The sequence below is a fragment of the Lissotriton helveticus genome, chromosome 2_1 (genome assembly GCF_964261635.1).
Source record: "Lissotriton helveticus chromosome 2_1, aLisHel1.1, whole genome shotgun sequence".
Lineage (NCBI taxonomy): Eukaryota > Metazoa > Chordata > Amphibia > Caudata > Salamandridae > Lissotriton > Lissotriton helveticus.
In genome coordinates this window covers 1,057,819,538-1,057,838,463 of record NC_136059.1, presented here as the reverse complement: position 1 = coordinate 1,057,838,463, position 18,926 = coordinate 1,057,819,538, and the positions used below count along the sequence as shown (strand labels likewise).

General features: G+C 40.8%; 1 protein-coding gene across 1 annotated transcript in view; it reads right to left on the bottom strand.

Annotated features, from left to right (window-relative positions):
* Window positions 1-2,445: 2,445 nt before the first annotated feature.
* Window positions 2,446-18,926, bottom strand: part of LOC144818439 (guanine nucleotide-binding protein subunit alpha-14) — a 580,856-nt gene continuing 564,375 nt past the window's right edge. The window contains exons 5-7 of the mRNA XM_078675859.1: window positions 16,246-16,375; window positions 10,572-10,725; window positions 2,446-6,302 (exon numbers count right to left, since the gene is read on the bottom strand). Of these exons, the coding sequence (XP_078531985.1) occupies window positions 6,112-6,302; window positions 10,572-10,725; window positions 16,246-16,375 (475 nt within the window). The 3' untranslated portion in view covers window positions 2,446-6,111. The remainder of the gene's footprint in view (window positions 6,303-10,571; window positions 10,726-16,245; window positions 16,376-18,926) is intronic.

Below are 18,926 nucleotides of genomic sequence, written 5' to 3'. Positions count from 1 at the left end.
GGTGTGGGCATCTTATATTCTAGCACTAATAAACAGTATTGCAAGAGGTTCACCTATACCCGAAACCTGGAAGGGCGCTGTGATAATTCCCATACATAAAAAAGGGGATCCATCAGATCCGGGAAATTACAGGCCCATCAGTTTAATCGATTGCATCCAAAAGGCAGTAGCAAGGCTTGTCCTTCAGAGGATACAATCATGGATTGAGGAGGAAGAGGTACTCTCACCGCTCCAGGCTGGGTTCCGTACACACACCAGTACGATCGACCAAGTCTTCAGATTTGTTCTAATTTACTGGCGGGTGGTGGTACTAGGGGGGGGGGGGGCACTCTGTACGCTGCTTTTATTGATTTTAAATCAGCGTTCGACCTGGTGCCACGACATAAAATGTGGACTGTCTTTTTGGAGCAGGGTATGCCCTCGAACATTCTTGCTTTACTAATAAAGCTACACGAGGGTAACTACGCCCAAGTCCGCTGGAATCGGCAGGGGGGGGGGTTACAGACAAATTCCCAATCGCTAGGGGTGTACGCCAAGGGTGCGTTTTGGCACCGACCCTTTTTTCGCTATACATCAACAGGGTGATCAGCTATTACAAAAACCAACCCACAGACGCCCCCAAATTGGATGGCAAGCTGATCCCCCTGTTGATGTTTGCCGACTACACCCTTTTAATTTCTAAAACTCAGCAGGGCCTACAGAAGGCCATAGATGTCTTTGAATTATTTTGCAAGGATCACGGTCTCGTTATAAACGTTAATAAAACTAAGTTTATGGTCCTACATAAATCTAAGCATGGTAGAGGGAGGGCATCAGTGAGCGGGTCTCAGCTAGAGCAGACAAAGGTCGTTTCATATCTAGGTATTACCATGGCCTCTAAAATGGATTGGAAACACCATACCAACCAAATGGCTATTAATCATGCACAATTGGCTGGGGCCCTAACAAAGGAATTCTATCTTTCCCATACCAGGCCGGTTAATCCAGTTCTCAAGATCTATGATGCAAAAATTGGCTCAGCGGTTCTTTATGGCGCAGAACTGTGGGGACTTAGTAACCTCAGTTGTCTAACTACAGCCCAAAATAAATTTCTACGAAGAATTACAGGTCTCCCGGCTTCAACCCCCCTGACACCTTTGTTCTATGACTTGGGATGTCTGCATCTGGAGGACATGGCTCGTTATAGAACGATAGCATACTGGAGAAGATTGTGGGTTACCCCTGAACTCCTCCAGTATGCTAGGGCTTTCACGGATGTACGAAATGCTGATAGGGCACAAAATATTTCATGGATGAGGGAGGTTGGGATAACGTATAAAGCAATGGGGTTATTGCCTCTTTGGCAAGACCCTGAGGCTAATGTATTCCCACCAAGGAATCGATTTAGAGAACTGTACTGGAGTCTGGTAGCCCAGAAAAGATTTGGTCGTTGTAGTGGCTCTTCCCCGACTGCTGCTTTTTTAGACATCAAACATATAGCAGCTTTTGAGGGCTACTGGGACTATATAACTGCTCCTGAGGATAGGAAAAGATACCACCAGTTTAGGGTCGGTACGTTACCTATCAACACTTACACTGCCAAGTGGCGCAGTGGTTCCTGAGCCACATGTCCTTTTTCTCCCTCTGAAAGGGAAAGCATTGGCCACATACTATTTGTATGCCCCGAATATCAAATACCTAGAAGGTCATGGTTGAGACCTATTTGTCTTCAGTTGGGTATTCAAACAGGTTGTGAGGCACTGAGGATTTTACGAACAAACAACTCGCAGCCTGTGGTCATTGCTGTCGCAAAGTTCCTCCATTGGATGTGGATTATACGAGTCCGAGGTCTCTGTATATAATGTGTATTGAGAGTTTTCCTCTTTATACAGAGCTGAAATTACTTCTGTGCTTTTAAACCATCTGTATTTTAATAGTTTCAAAAAATTTGATTTTACCTTAATTGGTTATAAAACTCATAACTACTTTTTAAATGAATTATTTATATATCTAATGATGGTGATTGATTTTGTGTATGTATTACTGCTCTTTGGATGCCCTTTGCTGCTGGACATTGTTTAAACTAGCCACAAATGTAAATTGTTATGTAAAATGTGTCTTTTATGATTTTTATCGAAATAAAGACTAAGAATTGAAATTGAATTGTATTATCCAAGTCTTCTTTATTGGTTCCATGTCAAGGTAGCATCAATCTCTGTCCAGCCAGCCCTGGTCAAGTACTAGCCACATACCAGCCCCACCAGAAGCAGCCTGCCTAGCGGCTCAGCCCATCTCTAACTGTCACCACTCATCCACTCAGGCATTACATACATCACATTCACACCAACATTCCCTTACCATCTCTCACTCTGGCTGAGCAGCTAGGAGGACCTAGGCTGATTACAAGTAAATGTAATACTGAGGATATAACGAACTCTAGTGTGAAAAATTAATTCTTGAAGGCAGTTTCTAGGAGAAAATATGAACATTTATTCATAAATCAAAGAAGTACAGATGCCGTTTAATTGGAAACATTCACCAGGTGAAAAACATATTTACATTTAATTTTAACAGGAAAAAAACATGTTTCCACTTATGGGTTATGTTATCAAGAAAAATGTCATGGTGGGTTGGGGCATAAGATGGCTTTAACAAGTCACAGATGCAATGGTTATAAACACAGTCGATGGAGCCCATAGGGAGAATTGGACAGAGTAGTAACCAAAGGAGTTAGGTAATTGAATACTACAGAATTATATTTCTTGGAGTAATAAAGCAACAATTAAACTAACTGCCCCACTTGCTTAGAAATAAATGATGGACATCTAATAAGAAGATAGTTAGTACAAAGGATATGTTCACTAAAAGAGGTGTTGGCTTCCAGGTAATGACAAGGTGGCTTTCTGGCAATTTTAGGGAGTGGCTGTTTTAAGTTAAAGGCTCTTATACCCCCCCCCTTTTTTAGGCTTCCTTACATGTATATGCATTAAACCAGCATTCCAGTTAGAATAGGTGATTCCTATTGGTGCTTAGCAGTTTTGCTGTCTATGATCTAAAGTGGGGAGTGTCGCTCACTAAACAGCATCACTAATATCACAATGTGCTAAAACGAGAGGGAAGAGATCAGGGGTGCCCTTAAATATTTAACACAGCAACAACAAAAAAGTGCAAACTTCATAAAACCATCTGCCATCATACCCACTTCTGACATTTTATTTCGGGCATCCTTCCTCCCAGTGGATTTTACATTGTCAAAACATACAAAAAAATGTGTTATTTTGCAACAACTAAAAAAATACAGTGTAAAGAAACGATAGCACTCTGCTCAGGGCTCCAGACAAAGTTTTTAAGATCGAGTTCTGTGCTTCTGACTTTTGAAAGTAAAAAGTGTACTTTTAGGTGAATAAACAGGATTAAAAAAATTAGCACAAAGTTGCAACAAATGTAACCTTTAATATGCTTAAATAAGATACAAAATTAAGATACATTTTTACCTTAAAGACCTACTTTGGCTGAAGAAGAGAGTTGTAGATGCACAGATCAACAATGTAGTGCAGCGGCAGAATACCGTGTGATCCCCATTTGATTAATGTTGGGGTACTGACACGATTGTACAAATCACACTAAACGGTACTCCAGTTATCTGGAGCCCTGATGCCATTAGATAAATAGTGTCATACACACAGAAACCAGTGGCCACAATTCACTAATAGGAACAAAAAACTTACAAATGCCTGCAAATCTACACAAAGTGCAATTTGTTTATTGTCGTGACAAGTAAAATATTGAAAATAGTTTGTCTTTTCCTTCATTATTCCTCAGCGATATGCTGCATGTCTCATTATGGGGAAACGGAGGACCTGATCGATACATGCAACGAAATAGAGGATTATGACAAAACCAATACAAAGTCCTCAAAAGTCTCCCTAGATGGATAGGTAGGCAACACCACTTTATTGTAGTTTATGGGCATTGTTCCAAAAACATTCTTAAAAATGGACAGAAGCATTTAAAAAAAATTACACATTAGACCATTCTGATTACGAAAGAGTTATTTTGTACCACTTTTTAGAGTGCCATCACAATGGGTTCATAGTGCCGAGTCAAGTCTTTCTGCCAAATTGTTCTACTTAAGTGAGTCTAAAATGCAGATTTATTGCAGCCTAAAGCGGTATTGACACTCAATGGGATTAAGCACCACAAATTGATTGCTTTCTATGGTGAACAATTTTATAATGGATAATCTTAACTGAAACCCCAGTTCTAAGGAAGATGCTAGAAAGTCTGCTTTCCCTTCTCGAATAAGGATTTGATTGAAAACGTGAGCATGTGGCAAGATTCTGCTTCATATCTTTTCTAGAGTCGCAGATATCCATGATAAAATTCTTGGGTGGACCAAGTTATACGGTAATTCAGAAATTCAACAGGTATTGAAAATTGATTGACTGGTCACGAAATACTATATACTTTAAGCTTTTCCGTGTTCAGTTTCTTGTGATGTACTACTTTAGTCATCTTTCGTCAGTGCTCATATTAATACAAGGCCAGGCCACATCATGAATAGTTACACTGTGCCACTGATGTTCCATTACGCCACTGGAAATCAGGATGGGTCATTTTCTACATCACAATTGCACATGCATGAGAAAATGGCACCACGCTGTGCCAGCTACACAAGACAGGCCTGCTCGCTTTGCCAATAATTGTCTCTATTTTGTTGCAATTCCAGACATTTCCCTTGTGATAAGAGGGAAAAAACATTGACTTCTGTCATTTATTGGACATAAATTGGTGCAACTCGTTGGGGAAGAATCTAGGTTAATCATCACTGCTCATATTCCAAACCAGAAGCTAGATGAATGAATATGTTAGCTAGGAGTACCCCAGTAGCAAGCTAATACATCCAGAAATTCAACAAGGATTGTCTGTGTGCAAGTGTCTCTGAAGCCATGGAGTGAAGGCTCAATTTCAGATGACAGTCAACAGAATGTGTCAGAGCCCTTTGCCACAAGCATACTGCCTTTTACCGGAGTAGACTGCTGACGTTAATAAATTAGAGCCAGGAACTAGAGCAAAGGAGGACAATGCGCATTACTAGACTCGTAACTGCAACCCCAGTTTTAATAGTCTAGCAGTCGAACATGTTGCCATATTTTGGTGTCACTATTAATTGCATAGCTGTTTATTTTTTCTAATAAAAGGGCTAGACATGTTTTAAAAAGTCACTGCCATATATACATACATGTATATAAAAATACATATTTACATTTATCATTCCATTTAGTTTCACACTCCTTGACGCCTGTGGTTCCATTACGCATTACTCTTTGCTACACGATTATCAATTTTGGTTTTGGGTTGGCATTCACGGACAACGTGAGTAGTGTTGGTATTGGCCAAAGTGAGTGTTTTTATTGTTCACACAAATATATTGCAGGCAAAATAACTACATACTATAGATTTAAGAGAATTTAAAATAAACCATTTTTGGCTTGTCATGAAACCATTTTTGGCTTGTCATTGCTAGGAGATACATTTCCGATGCAAAAAATCTAACATTATTAAATATTATGAATATCCCCCAATCAATTACAAACATTACAAAAGTTTCCCTAGTTTAATGATGGGAATTATTTACAGTACAAAAGCAGCACTGTTTTACCATACCTAAGGCAACTTTGGTTAGAACATATACCACACGAATAGTTAAAAAATGGATACCAAACAATAAAAAAAATGAATAAAATGCATGTTTGCCCAGATTCAAATATAGCTCTATAAAACATCCTTAAATATTCCTATTCTCAAAGAAGTGGCAAAAAAGAGTTCTCAACCAAAATCCGACAAGGGAAAAACTATATAAAAAAAACAGATGTCAACATATACCTTCAGAAAAGAAAATCAGTAAACCTTTTTTTTTCATATAGAAAATATTTTCTACAAACCATATTTTGCAAACCAATATGTATTCTACATAAATGAAAGGAATATGCAATCAGAAGAGTCTCAAAGACATGTCTAGACATGTTTCTATCTCACAGTACTCGCTTGTGAAATTAAGACTTTAGTATACGCAGAAGACATTGTTGGGGGGGGGGGGTCGTCGTACGGTTGTGACAGATGGGATCAGCCCTACACCAAGTTGAACTCCCGCAGATTCAGCTGAAGTATGGTGTCCTTGACGGCCGCAAAGACAAAACGGATGTTCTCGGTGTCTGTGGCACACGTGAAATGGGAGTAAACAACTTTCTCTTTATCTGGATTCTGGTCCTGGTACAGCTTCAGGATGAACTCCCGGGCAGCTTTGGCATCTTTCTTAGGTCCTAGTCAAGAGTATAAAAATGTCATTGTAAAATCATAGACAATGTACTTTTTTTGTATATAAACAACTTTGTGACTTCAAAGAAGATAGACAGCATATAAAACACAGCTACCATGACGATGAACAGCGATTAAGTGTATGCACAGTATCATTAAAAGGAGTTTGCATACAGTCAAACCCTTCAGATGCATGGACTGTACATGACTGACCACTGCACTAGTCACACTACAGACCAGTAAGTGTTCTAATCTTCTGCTTCGTGAAAGTAGGCAGGCACTAGACCCTTCGAGGGCAAGGTGTATTTTGAATAAGCCAATATGTGAGGCGATTCCACAGACAGGACTAGAGCATGAAACATTAATGTGAAGCCATTTAACTAGAATTTATTCTTTTGTTTAACAGAGGAGTATGGTTTGGTATAGTGCTTCTCTGGCGAAAGCATCTATTTGGGTCAAATAGATTCAGATTAATGTCCAAGCTGAAGCCCAGGATTTAGATAATTCAGGGATGGATGGCTAGCAGTCAAACAGGTTTAGGTAATCAAGTCAAGATTGTACTGTTAATAATCAACTGCGGTGAGGTGAGATGGAACTTCATATTGAGCGGATTCAATTTGAGACGTTGAAGGGATGGGCAAGACTGAAGGCCCTCAAAGGGTCTGTGTAAGGTACATAATGTCTTCCAGAGAGGAGATTTTCATATAAAGCAGTCATTAGCAAAAGGATAACGGGCATTGACTCATCTCTGGAGCGAAACAAAAAGTCCCAGGTATAGACTGAACAGTATTGTAGATAGGATGCAGCCTTAGAAAACTGCTAGTTAAAGAGGTTGGACAAAATGTGGACTTTTTATTATTCACAGAGAAGACATTTTCGGGAAAGCATCTCAGAATGTATTGTCATGTGTGGCAGGCCTTTCCTGGTAATACATACATGTTACATACAACCAGGCCTAACTGTATGCTAAAATGAAGGGTATACACTTTTTGGAGTGTGTATGTGTAAGTCTTCGGGCCTAGAGAAATAATAAATAGTGATGGTTAGAGCGTTTGCACAGATGTCATTAATTAATCTGCAGGTTGACATTAATTGCAATAACAAAAATAACAGAATTGCAGCAGAAAGGAATCTTCCAATCTCCTGTCAATAGTACTACATGGAGCGATTTGCACTGCAATGCCATCTGGCCTTGCACAGATTAAATTTAGAATGAAGCAGATTTGTTATAGTTGCTCTCTGTTCAAGTGTCTCTAACAGATGCATTATTCATGGTCTCACGTACAGATATAAGAGAGTGCACAGGAGCACCCTCACCTCCATAGAGAATTACTGGGAAGTAAGCTATAGAGACCAAGAAATTGGGGTGAGCGAATATATGTGTGTGTGTGTGTGTGTGTGCGTGCGTGCGTGTGTGTGTGTGTGCGCGCTAGGGATTAGACTAATCCATTAGAACTAGGGAAAGGTGATGTAAAAATTGTTGGGGTTTCCTAATGTTCATTTAGTTTTATAATAGGATTGCGGAGATTACTGTAAAATCATCGTAATTCATACATAACATTTATGTGCATAATAAATAACCTCTTATTGTAAAATACCAATAGCCGTGCATCTACTATTTTCAGGGAGTGGGGGATACATATCACCATAGAAATGCAGCAGTTCTAGTTAGTCATCTCAAGAAACTGTAACTCGTGCCCCAAGGAAACTATAACTCGCACCCGCGCCACGCACTGCTAATTACCCCACATGAGTCACTCATGACCTCTTCTATGACATCATTGATAATATCAGTGAAACATTTGTTGTAAAATTATTGATGAAAAAAGCGTGCAAGGTGGAGGCGCGAGATATAGTTTTACCTTAGGGCACGAGTTAGATTTTCTTGGGATAACTAACTATAACTGCTTAATATCTACGGTTCTACATTTGTTCTTTTTAGCCTAGGCTGGACTGTGCCCATTGGAACAGATCAAGACTGATTTGCATATGTTTGGGTCCAAAGTGAGATGTCATGGTGTTCAAGATTACGATGGACTGAGATGTGGCCGGAGTATTTACAAGCGGCTGAGATCAATTCAGGCATTCCATCCATCACCTTTTTATATATTTTTTTTAATATACCTTAGTATCCTTTCGGTTCTACTCACTGAGTACAAGTGCTGTGAGGTGGAGTTTATGTTTAGGGTCTCTGCCAGGAAGGCCTGCGTTGTTTGGCTTATGGACAAAGGGGCCACCACTTGAGCTTGCCACCTGCATGGGCCACGAGCCAGACTTTTCTTGCTCTAGACTGTGGTGGCCACCTTGATGGTACTCATGCTTACAGTAGGTTCAGAATGCTGCAGCTTCACTGGGTTTAAAAATGAAGGCTTTTACATTATTATGTTTGGCATAAAAATGTATCAATGAAACTGCACCGGTGGCAACAAATTAACTTTCGAACCATCAAGTTTGACCATCTCACCCTAATCTTGTTTTCTCAGAGATACACACAACTTGACTGAGTACGAAATATGAATGAAGAACATATGATCACTAGTTTCATGCATTGGAACCTGTTACCTTTGGGTGCTAAAGACTGGGAAATAAGGATGAGCTTCAGAAAAGCTGTCAAAATCCCTCCTTTTCACATATTAAAGTAAACAGCATCCATTGTCCAGGTGGACATCTCTCAAACTATAAGATTTCTATTTTCAGTGGTCTAATTCCTTAGTAATGGCATGGCGCTCAGAAACAATTTTGTTTCTTGAGAGCACCTTATAAAGAAAGCAAAATAAAAAACGGACATACTTCCTGAATCGACCTCAGAAGGATGCAATTTTGGGTTATCCCTGTGCAGCTTTAATCAATTGATATCCAATTGCACTCCTCTCCAAACACATCTCAGAGTTACACAAGATCAAAGTTGCAGTTGAGAAATATCACATCATGAGTCAGGCTTTTTTTTTATTCAGAGATCACGATCCAGAAAGAATGATCCTGGAGCATACACAGTCCGCACTCACATGTTGCCATATATGTAAGGAACGTTTAGATGACATTTTAACAAACCAAGACATGACACCAAATGACAGAAAAGCAGGCATCCTACTAAAATTTGGTGAACCTTTGCCCAACACACTTCACGTTTAGCGCGCATAAGGTTTCCTATGGGAAATTAATAGAAATTTAAATAAAAAGGGAAGTTTTGGGCCCCACCCCCCATTTCACATTTGAACTTTTAACATACTTGACCAAATTTTAGAAGTTCACAGCTTGAGGTTTGAAGACCGTTTCCCCCAAAGTTCGGTGCAAATCAGGCACTGGGAGATAAAAAGTATAAAGGATGTTCTATGTACTGAAGTGTCGAACTACAGAGGTGCAATAACACCTTTATACATTATTCATCTTCCCCGCTCCTGTCAGTCTAGCCCCAATCAATTTTTCTTCCGTTTTCTAGGTGATATTATAAACAGGAAAAAAGCCTGTTAAGACCCACCCTTTTACAATTTTTTTTTTTTAGTTAAAAAAAAAAAGGGAATTCCATTGACAGAATTGTGCCAAATTAGAAACTCTTCAACTTTGAGAAGTTGTGAAGTTTTGTTTTTTTACTTTTCACACCTGGCCTGTTGCAAAATTTCCAGCAAATAAAAATAGTACTAACCTTTTTGTGTGAACTGTTTTCTTAAAAGTAGGTTTTCTTTGGGATTTCTCCTCTGAAACTGACCTTTTGCAGGTGATTCATCCACTCTGTTAAGACCCACCCTTTTACAATTTTTTTTTTTTAGTTAAAAAAAAAAAGGGAATTCCATTGACAGAATTGTGCCAAATTAGAAACTCTTCAACTTTGAGAAGTTGTGAAGTTTTGTTTTTTTACTTTTCACACCTGGCCTGTTGCAAAATTTCCAGCAAATAAAAATAGTACTAACCTTTTTGTGTGAACTGTTTTCTTAAAAGTAGGTTTTCTTTGGGATTTCTCCTCTGAAACTGACCTTTTGCAGGTGATTCATCCACTTTTTATTAAAACCTCATCGCCTTTGTTGAACCTAGGTCTGCCATCTTCACACACCCTTAATCACAGGTCATACTCAAACCACGCTATCTGGGATGAAACTCCCATTGTAAAACTCAGTTCCCACATGACAGCTCATTAGGCATTTTTCAAGGGCAGCCAAGCCCAGTGGTACGACGAAAACTCCTTATCTCCGGATAGTTTCATGAGTTTTAATTCAAACAATGCTGTAACAATCATCTTTTTAACAAAAAAATATCTCAACTCTTGTGTTAATTCTTACCTGCATATTCTGGAAAATAATCAATTAAATGAGAGTTCTGGATTTTCTCCTCTAGAAGATCCTTTTTGTTCAAGAACAGAATGACTGAAGAGTTCAAAAACCATGGGTACGTGATAATTGTTTTGAACAAGGCCTTGCTTTCTTCCATTCGATTCTATGGGGAGGAGATTTACAAAACAATGTAAGCATGCATACACATGGGATAAAGCAGAAAAAGAACATTTAGAGGGCATTCTTCACCAGACATGTGAAACCTTAAACACAGGAGGTTTAGATAAAAACATACATAAACTGAAATAAAGGTTGAAAATCAAATGTAATCTTTCAACTTCAAACTTTTTGTCAACAGGTTCACAATTTCAAACTGGTAATATATTTCAAATTAAGCCCCTAAATAAAGCAGGCTGTAGTTGGTTTTCCCCCAGTTTCTAAACTTTCAATAAAAAAGTTACACCATTGACATCATCCCAATTTAGACTGGATTGCTAAAACCTTTCATTCTTGAGAACCCTGGACACTTTCAAAAAGGCAAACTTAGTTACCCTTCAGCATCATTAGAGCTCGTTTACCAACTCTACTGATGATATCCTAAACCAGTTCTACTTCGCAGCAGCGATTCGATTTAACACAAAGTCCAACTAAAACAGAAACAACGAGGGGTACAGAGACCACACATCAACCTATGGAAGGTGCACAGATCCTGGAGAAGTAATGCAATGGGCAAGTCACTTTTTGTGTCATTCAACAATGGATTGTGGATAAAGGTTTGCAGTAAGTAGCAGCATGAAACTTGAAATTAATATAGCCCTTTAAGAATACAAGCCAGACAAAACTAGTTCTAACCTAAAGAAATGTGTGAGTTTGCTTTAACATACAGCATCAGTCCTCGATTCGGACTAAAGATGGTAATGCTTGGAGAACGTATGAAATTAGGGGGGATTACTGTCCTGCAGATTTTATCACAAATTAAACGCTGCCTATGGCTGCTGCTGTTTCCGTCTTTTCAGATAGCTGAAATTGTTGCATTCGCTAACCATCAGCTGCATGGACAATCTTGTTTGTGCACTGAAGCCAACGTCAATAATGAAGAAGCCTGGTGGTTCTGATAATTTAGTTGTTTCTAGGTTGAGGGATTTAGAAACAGAATAATCAGGGTTATATTACAGTGGAATATGAGCCTACATGCAATCCAAATCCAAACCTAGCGTTCTGAAAATCTCACTGATGGATCTTGGATTTTTAAAAACCCCTTTCTTCTGAGCAAACTTTGAAGAAAAAAATATAAGTTCACGTTGGCAAAGTGTTGCTGGTTAAAGTAAGCTTGGCACTTAACTATGGTAGACGTTAGTTCTAATAGATGATTCTAACCAAAGATTCCTCACCTTGCGAATATTATCTTGGCATCAAACTGGATCTGCGATTAGAAAGTGTATTCACCACAAAGATCATTACTGACGGCAAGTAACTAGTTGATCCATTCACTCAAATTCTCATTCAAGCCTCTGCAAGTCTATATCACTCATGGGCTTATATACCTTTGAATCCTAGCACTAAATAACACTCAGAGACTCTTAACATGCAGCTATCTTCACTTCTTCCACTGTTCCTTTATCTTAAACTCTGTCAATGCATTTGTTCCAATACGGTTTTTATTTCAGCCTCACTTTGACTATAGTATTTGGTCTGCCATAAAGAGGCATTTAGTTCATTCAATGACGATTATATGACCGATTCCTCTTTCCTGACTATGTAGTCAAGTCTCCTGCTCTCATGACCCTCTGGGATGGTTGACACCAAGCCATGGTATGTCCTTTTTAGCAGCCACTTCGTCAGTTTGGTGCACGATTGCCAAACCAAAGCACTAGAATATTCGAGCAAATTATTTAGACCTGGGGTGGATTCAGGATAGTTTTTGGCTCTATTTATGGAAACACAAATAATGTAATGTTCAGCTTTGAGGCAATGCCATCTTGAAAATGTGTTCAAAATAAACTTCATCTTGTTTAGCACTGCGGCCTATATAACTGTATTAGTGGAGTGGACTCGACATCTGCTCTTTAATCATAGTCAGACTGTCAGTTCACATGCATTTTCTCTTCTCTGCATGCCAATGAATATTTACCCTTTGGTGGGCCTCACAGATGTTTTTGCATGCTGGGAGTTGTAGTACGTGTTTGCGCAGACTCTTCCCTTCAGTGGGTTCTGTGTCCTTTCAGTAATTTCTTTTAAAATATAAACAGCCCCAGTGGGCCTCAGATTGCTAATCCGGTTTTGTAATTAATTATTCACTGTGCTGTTCATATATATGTATATTTTTTTAATTAATGCACAGGTGGGGAGGCCTGCACTGGCATTGTGCCTGACCTCACCCGTAAAGGCCCCAATAGTCTTTCTGCCCCTCTGAGCGGCAGGGGCAGATTTGCCCCCAATCAGTCCTCTCCAGGGCAGAGGTGTGAACAGAAAGCCCACTAGGCTTGAGAGATAGAGTAAAATTTATAAGACAAGGATCGCCCCATCCTACCAACAGCCTATACCCCTAAAGCCCAATGTTTATCTGCACCCTTGGGACAAATTAAGGTATTTACCTAACATCTGCCCCCACATGGTGGGAGGGACACAAAGCATACACAGGGGCTCGTCATGGCCAGTACCGTACTGGCCATGACGAAGGCCCTGTGGGTCTGTGAATAGCATAACCGGATAAACTACTTTGGGAATTTGAACTGTGGAGTGCGAGTCTTCCTGGGTCTATAATTTTCACTCTGGTTTGCTTTGATATTGAAAAGAGACCTGCACCCTTATCACACCTGACCTGCTCTGCTGGATGCTGCCTGATAGATATTTATCAATATTCAATTGAATGATGCTACATGTTACTGTCGAGTGGACAGACAAATTATGGAAGGCTCATGGACTAAAGTTTATTCTGAGTTGCAACAGTGGAGAGATCAGGGCCTCCTCGGCCAGGATGAATTTCAGTTCGAAAGATCATCCAGTTACACCTGTGTTTTACTTAATACTGAAAACACACAAAAACAAAGTGATGTGGGGCCACTTTGGCCACAGAGATCTGGGTCTCACAAAGTCCTCTTTCCAGGAGTAGAAGGACAGCCGCAGCTGGGCTTGTGGTCTCTGGATACAGCGGTTGAAGCAAAATCCTTTAGTGGGTGCTAGTGTCCTTTTGGGGCGACCAATCAGGACTTGAACGACACTCCTCCAGGAGACTCGGCTGCAACATTTGGAGGTCGAAATCAGTCTCTCAAGGTTCTCAGCAGCAGCAGCTAGTAGCACATCTTCTTCAGTGGCTAGCAACTTGCTGGCTTGAGATACTCTTTTGTCCCTGGAGCTGGTTCCAGGAGATCAGCAGACTGATCCTCCAAGTCACTGCTTTGGTCTGGGGCTGTAGACTAACAAGGAGTCACAGACACAGTCCAAACTTCGCTAGCTCAAAGTGCAGCATGTGTAGTCCAGCCGACGGCACAGCTTCTCTTTCTGCGATTCCAAAGGCAGCAGGGCAGTTCTCCTTTGGTGCCCTTTCCAAATCCAGTGTGATCTAAGCATCCAGGTTGCCAGAGGTACCTTTTTATCCTGTTAAAGAGCGCTGACGGGACCACCCGGTCACTAGCCAATGGGCTGTCAGATCTTCTCCCTTTGGGTGACTACTTTCCAGTGATGTGTGGCATCTGGATGATGAGACCCTTCCTTTGATATAAGGAGCTCAGTAGCCCACCCTAGAAGTGAGGCTACCTGGGGGCTACACGCCCACAGAAAAAATAATGGTTCGGGCACTGGTCTTCCCTCTCTGTCCTGTCTCCAGCTTGTCTACCTAAACAAAGAGCAACCCCTATAGGGAGTTTTCACCATTTGCCCATTAAAGGTAGCTTCCCCTTGGAAGCGTGCCTTTTGGACAAACGCGCCTCAACCTTCAGCAGGCTGTTTGATCATAAGACTGGAGTCATTAAAACGACTCCCCAGGTGGGGAGAAAGCTGTCTGTGGGCCCCAGCAAGTGTGAGGCTACTGGACAACAGGGGCACAGAGTGGCACATTTCTAAAAGTTGCCTAACTTTAGAAGTGACATTAAATTTAACCTGGGTATCAGGTTGCGTTTAATGCCACAATTAATGTATACCTTTCAGTACCCAGTTAGGTAGTTCCATTTAGAAGTTAGCCAGGCTGGAATGCCAGCCAGAAACCCTGTGTTAGCCAATGAGGCTACTAACATTTCCCCAGCAGTGGCTGGCTGGGAGCTTTTTTGTACTTGACATACTCACGGTGGCTCAATCAGTGCTGCAGCTCTGGGTGGAAACTCTGCCTTACATGTCACGGGTACCGTGGGTTCCATATAGTAGGGATTTAGATTTTTTTTTTGGCAGAGTTTTATATAGCGCGAACTAGACCCGAACCGAATCAGGTATCAGAGCGCTTTACATAGCACCAGTTACGTTACATGAGGACGTTTTGAAGAATTAAGTAATTACATGCCAATTAAGGATAGGCAATTCAACATCCATTTTCTACTGGCACGGAGGTCTGGCCTCAGTGCACTCTGAGTCGAAAAACCAGCAGCATCAGTCCAAAAAGTGGAGGTGAACATACAAAAAGAAGCATTTCCTTACACCACCCTATAACCTTAAAATCTACCATACCTCTACCCACCCTAAAAACCTAAAATAACCCTTACCTTCCTTCACCTCTTCCCACCCCTTAACCCTAATATCACCCTTAGCTGTCTTTACCTCTATCCGCTCCCAAACCACTTTTTCTAAATAACAAAAATTATGTTATTTTCAAATATATTCTTATTTGCATGATAATGTACTTAATGGTAAAGTTAGACATGCATACCTGCATGGTACAGGCATGCATGATAATGTATACATGGTAAAGTCTGTTGCCCATTTCTGGTCTCCTGTGTAATCCATATGCAAAAGACCATTGTAAGTAGCAGAAATTCGCAGCCTTGGCATGCTGTTAACCTGCTCAGTAAATTGATTGCATCTCATCAACAATTGAGTGTAATATAGAATGTTTTGCCGATAATGGAAGGCCCATTCACTTACAAGCAAACCTCAGGAGAACTTCTGTTGTTCTTTTGAATTTTTTAATTAATCTTTTTGTGACCTATAGAGTCTACATTAAATTGTTGATGAGAGCACAATACCTAAATAACTGATATTGTTGTGAAATGAATCAAACATTCAGGCCAGTCAACGGTTTTTGTGGGGCCAAGGTCAAAAATGTAATGCAGGGCCCACTTCACACTTCTTGTGTTTATGCCACATGGCCGGAGCGCTTGCTTGTAAGTATAAATAGGTATCCTTAAGCTAAAGAGTAAAAGAGGCAACTACACCACTTGCGCTACCTAGTGGTGTCTCATGCTTAGCTGCCTCGTCAGATAATAAATAGGGAGTTTTGATTTACAATCTATAAATTAATTCTGCAGTTGTTACCCAGGGCCCTGAAAAATAACATGGGGTCTGAGGCTTAATTCCCCCTCTGCCCTTTAATTCTCACTTCCACTAGTTCAGCATGCAAAAATAAGCTGAAATTGCTGATCATAAAATGAACAATTTAAACATTTGCTGTAACATCCAGGTTTCTATGTTATCTACAATTATAACGTACAGATAAACAAGTAAATTTGCTTTATACTCAATGCATTGCGTGCCTTACCTCGTTGTCACACTCAGCAAGGACTTGATCATATTCACTTAATGCAACTAAGAAAATAATGGAGGTAACATTTTCAAAACAGTGAATCCATTTTCGTCTTTCTGACCTCTGACCACCCACGTCCACCATTCTGTTGAGAAGGAAAAGGGAACAGTTACACATGGTCGACTTGAGACGCTGAAAATATGAGCCAATAAACAGGAGTGAAAATAAATCGGTCTATATGAAATGGAAGTGAAATAAAGTATCACTAGTTTCTCTTCCTGCAATGCTCGGTATAGCATTCATAAGAAAGATGGGTTCCTAAAATATACTTAACCAACTCCACTGAGAGAGCACACGAATTGAAAGACATGCACATATCTGTTGCTATCAAAATGAAGTACTTGATGTTAGGGTTGCAGCAACCCAATCCGTTTCTACACTTTTTTGTCAAGTGATTGCTGTTCTGTCCCTGCTATCCTGTCCGGTACAATGGACAGAAATTAAACTGACATAATTGTCTCTTTTCGTTACTCCCACTGTACCAAACCGACATGCACAATTGGATATCTCCAGGCTATTGCTTGGAAATGTCGGCAGGGCGGAGGAGCACAGGCTCCTAGTCCCTGCTGAAGCGTGGAACAAGCCCGCTCCACCCAATCCCTATGCTTCTCTCATGGTGGGTAATACCAGAATGAGAGTAGCGTCTGGATGGGCGCCATGGGACTCTGGGAGCCTGTGTGAGCATCATCTGAAGAGGCGGCGGACGTCAGGCAAGTTTTTTTTTTTTTTTTTTTTTTTTTTCCCCCAGCGCTGCCGCACCTATTTCCCTAGCTAGTGGCCTCCACTGTTTGTGGAACTATTTTCCTTGCTTGCCTTAGGGCCGAAGGCACCTTCGTTATGCCATTGCTTTGTAATTAGAAAATATCAAATATCAAAACATGTGAACCCATAGTCTACAAAACGAGCAGAAGCCATAGATAAGGTGTGGTCATGGAGTACGTAATCACATGCATGCAAGAGAGTTTTTAATTTTCCTTTCTGTGACCTGCAAGGGAATGCTCTACTATTTTTGCAGGCACTCCTCCAGGCTGCACATTGAACTGCCCTTCCCCTCCACCCATCGCTCAACTGACAGTTCTGGAGAAATACCCAACACCCCTTTCTACTCTGCTGGAGACTCTGGTGCTCCACCCACCCAACAGTGCATATCTCACCTAAATAGCTGCCTGTATGCTAACACCAGCACTCCTACTGCCCAGCTGCACTGAAGCCCTGGGCCCTCTGTGGACTTAGTTGACCATATTTCCTGATTCCAATATCTAGGCCCAGCAGGAGGAGCAGTATGGAGAGGGCTCCAATGGATCCTTGTGAGTAGGGGGTGCCAGAGGCTGGGACATGGGGAAGCACTCAAAAAGGGTGGCAAAATCGGTGGCCAAAACTTACAAGGAGCTTTAATTTTATTTTAAAAAGGTAAACGGCAGCAAAGGACAGGAAATCCTAGAAGGATCTCTGTCATAACTAGGGTATATGGGAAGGTTTAAGTCAAGGCAAATTGTGTGGCGTCATACTACTTCTTGCCAACAGCCAGGGAGTGCGAAAGGAGTACTTCCTCCAGTAGAAATATTTGGAATATGCTTTAATGTTAATTGTAAGTCTAGGGAATCTTGATTATACTAGTAGAATACAGAGCCCAGCTTCAAACGTGATAAGACTGGCACAGAAAAAGCAATCCCATGTCGCGGTTCATGCAAGGTATTACATTCCCCAAAAATGGGTTTGTACTTAAAGCTGAGCAGAACCTGGAAAAGAAAGTACACAATTAATCATTTTGAGCTGTTTGGCCGGATGGGACTGAGAGCCTGAAAATGAGTGCGCTCCATTCAAATTGCCACAGGTGAATTGTGCTGAACAAACCATATCAACCAAGGCATCCCGAGCACTCGCCACTGGTCGGTTGGGTTTAGAAAGGATCTTCCATATAGCATGGTCAAGTTACAGCCCAGAGCCCTATCTGACGGCTCAGACTACAATACTATTGAAAGTAATGGAGAGGGCTCATTTACATGACCCTGAGATCTGTCTACTGAGGGAGAGATCTAGATTGAAACAGCCCAGGGTCGAGACAAAGTTCAATTGCAGAACACTGTTATGAGCCAAACATCAGCTATCCGGAGACTTGATTTCAGAGGAACGAACCCCTTGGAGTACGTGCTAGATGGCAAAAACGATAAAACGTTTCAAGATGGAGACTAACACATAAGAAGCAAATTTGGGACGCACAACTAATCTAATATCAGAGAGGGAACAAGTACTACCCTGAAGTAAGATGGATAAATGTGACAGCAGCAAGGTGGAAGAGATAGGGAGGGGGCAGCATGGTGTAAATGTATTGGGGCACTGAGCATGATTTGGTAAGGTGGGGTGACCCAACCACTATAATTTCTGAGGCTCTGAATGGTTGTGAAGAGATCGACTGTGATGGATATTTGAGGCACATGGAAGGGTGCATTAACGTACTGGTTGCTGATCGTGTAAGTAGCTTAATAGTCATGGGACTTATTCTCGATGGGGGGGCTATTGATAGTTGGATTAAGTTGAGTTTATTTGGTATTGGTTAAATGATTTATTTACCTGGCAAAAAATGAATGTTTGAAGCAGACATCTGAGTGATAATTTACGCTCAATTGGGAACATTA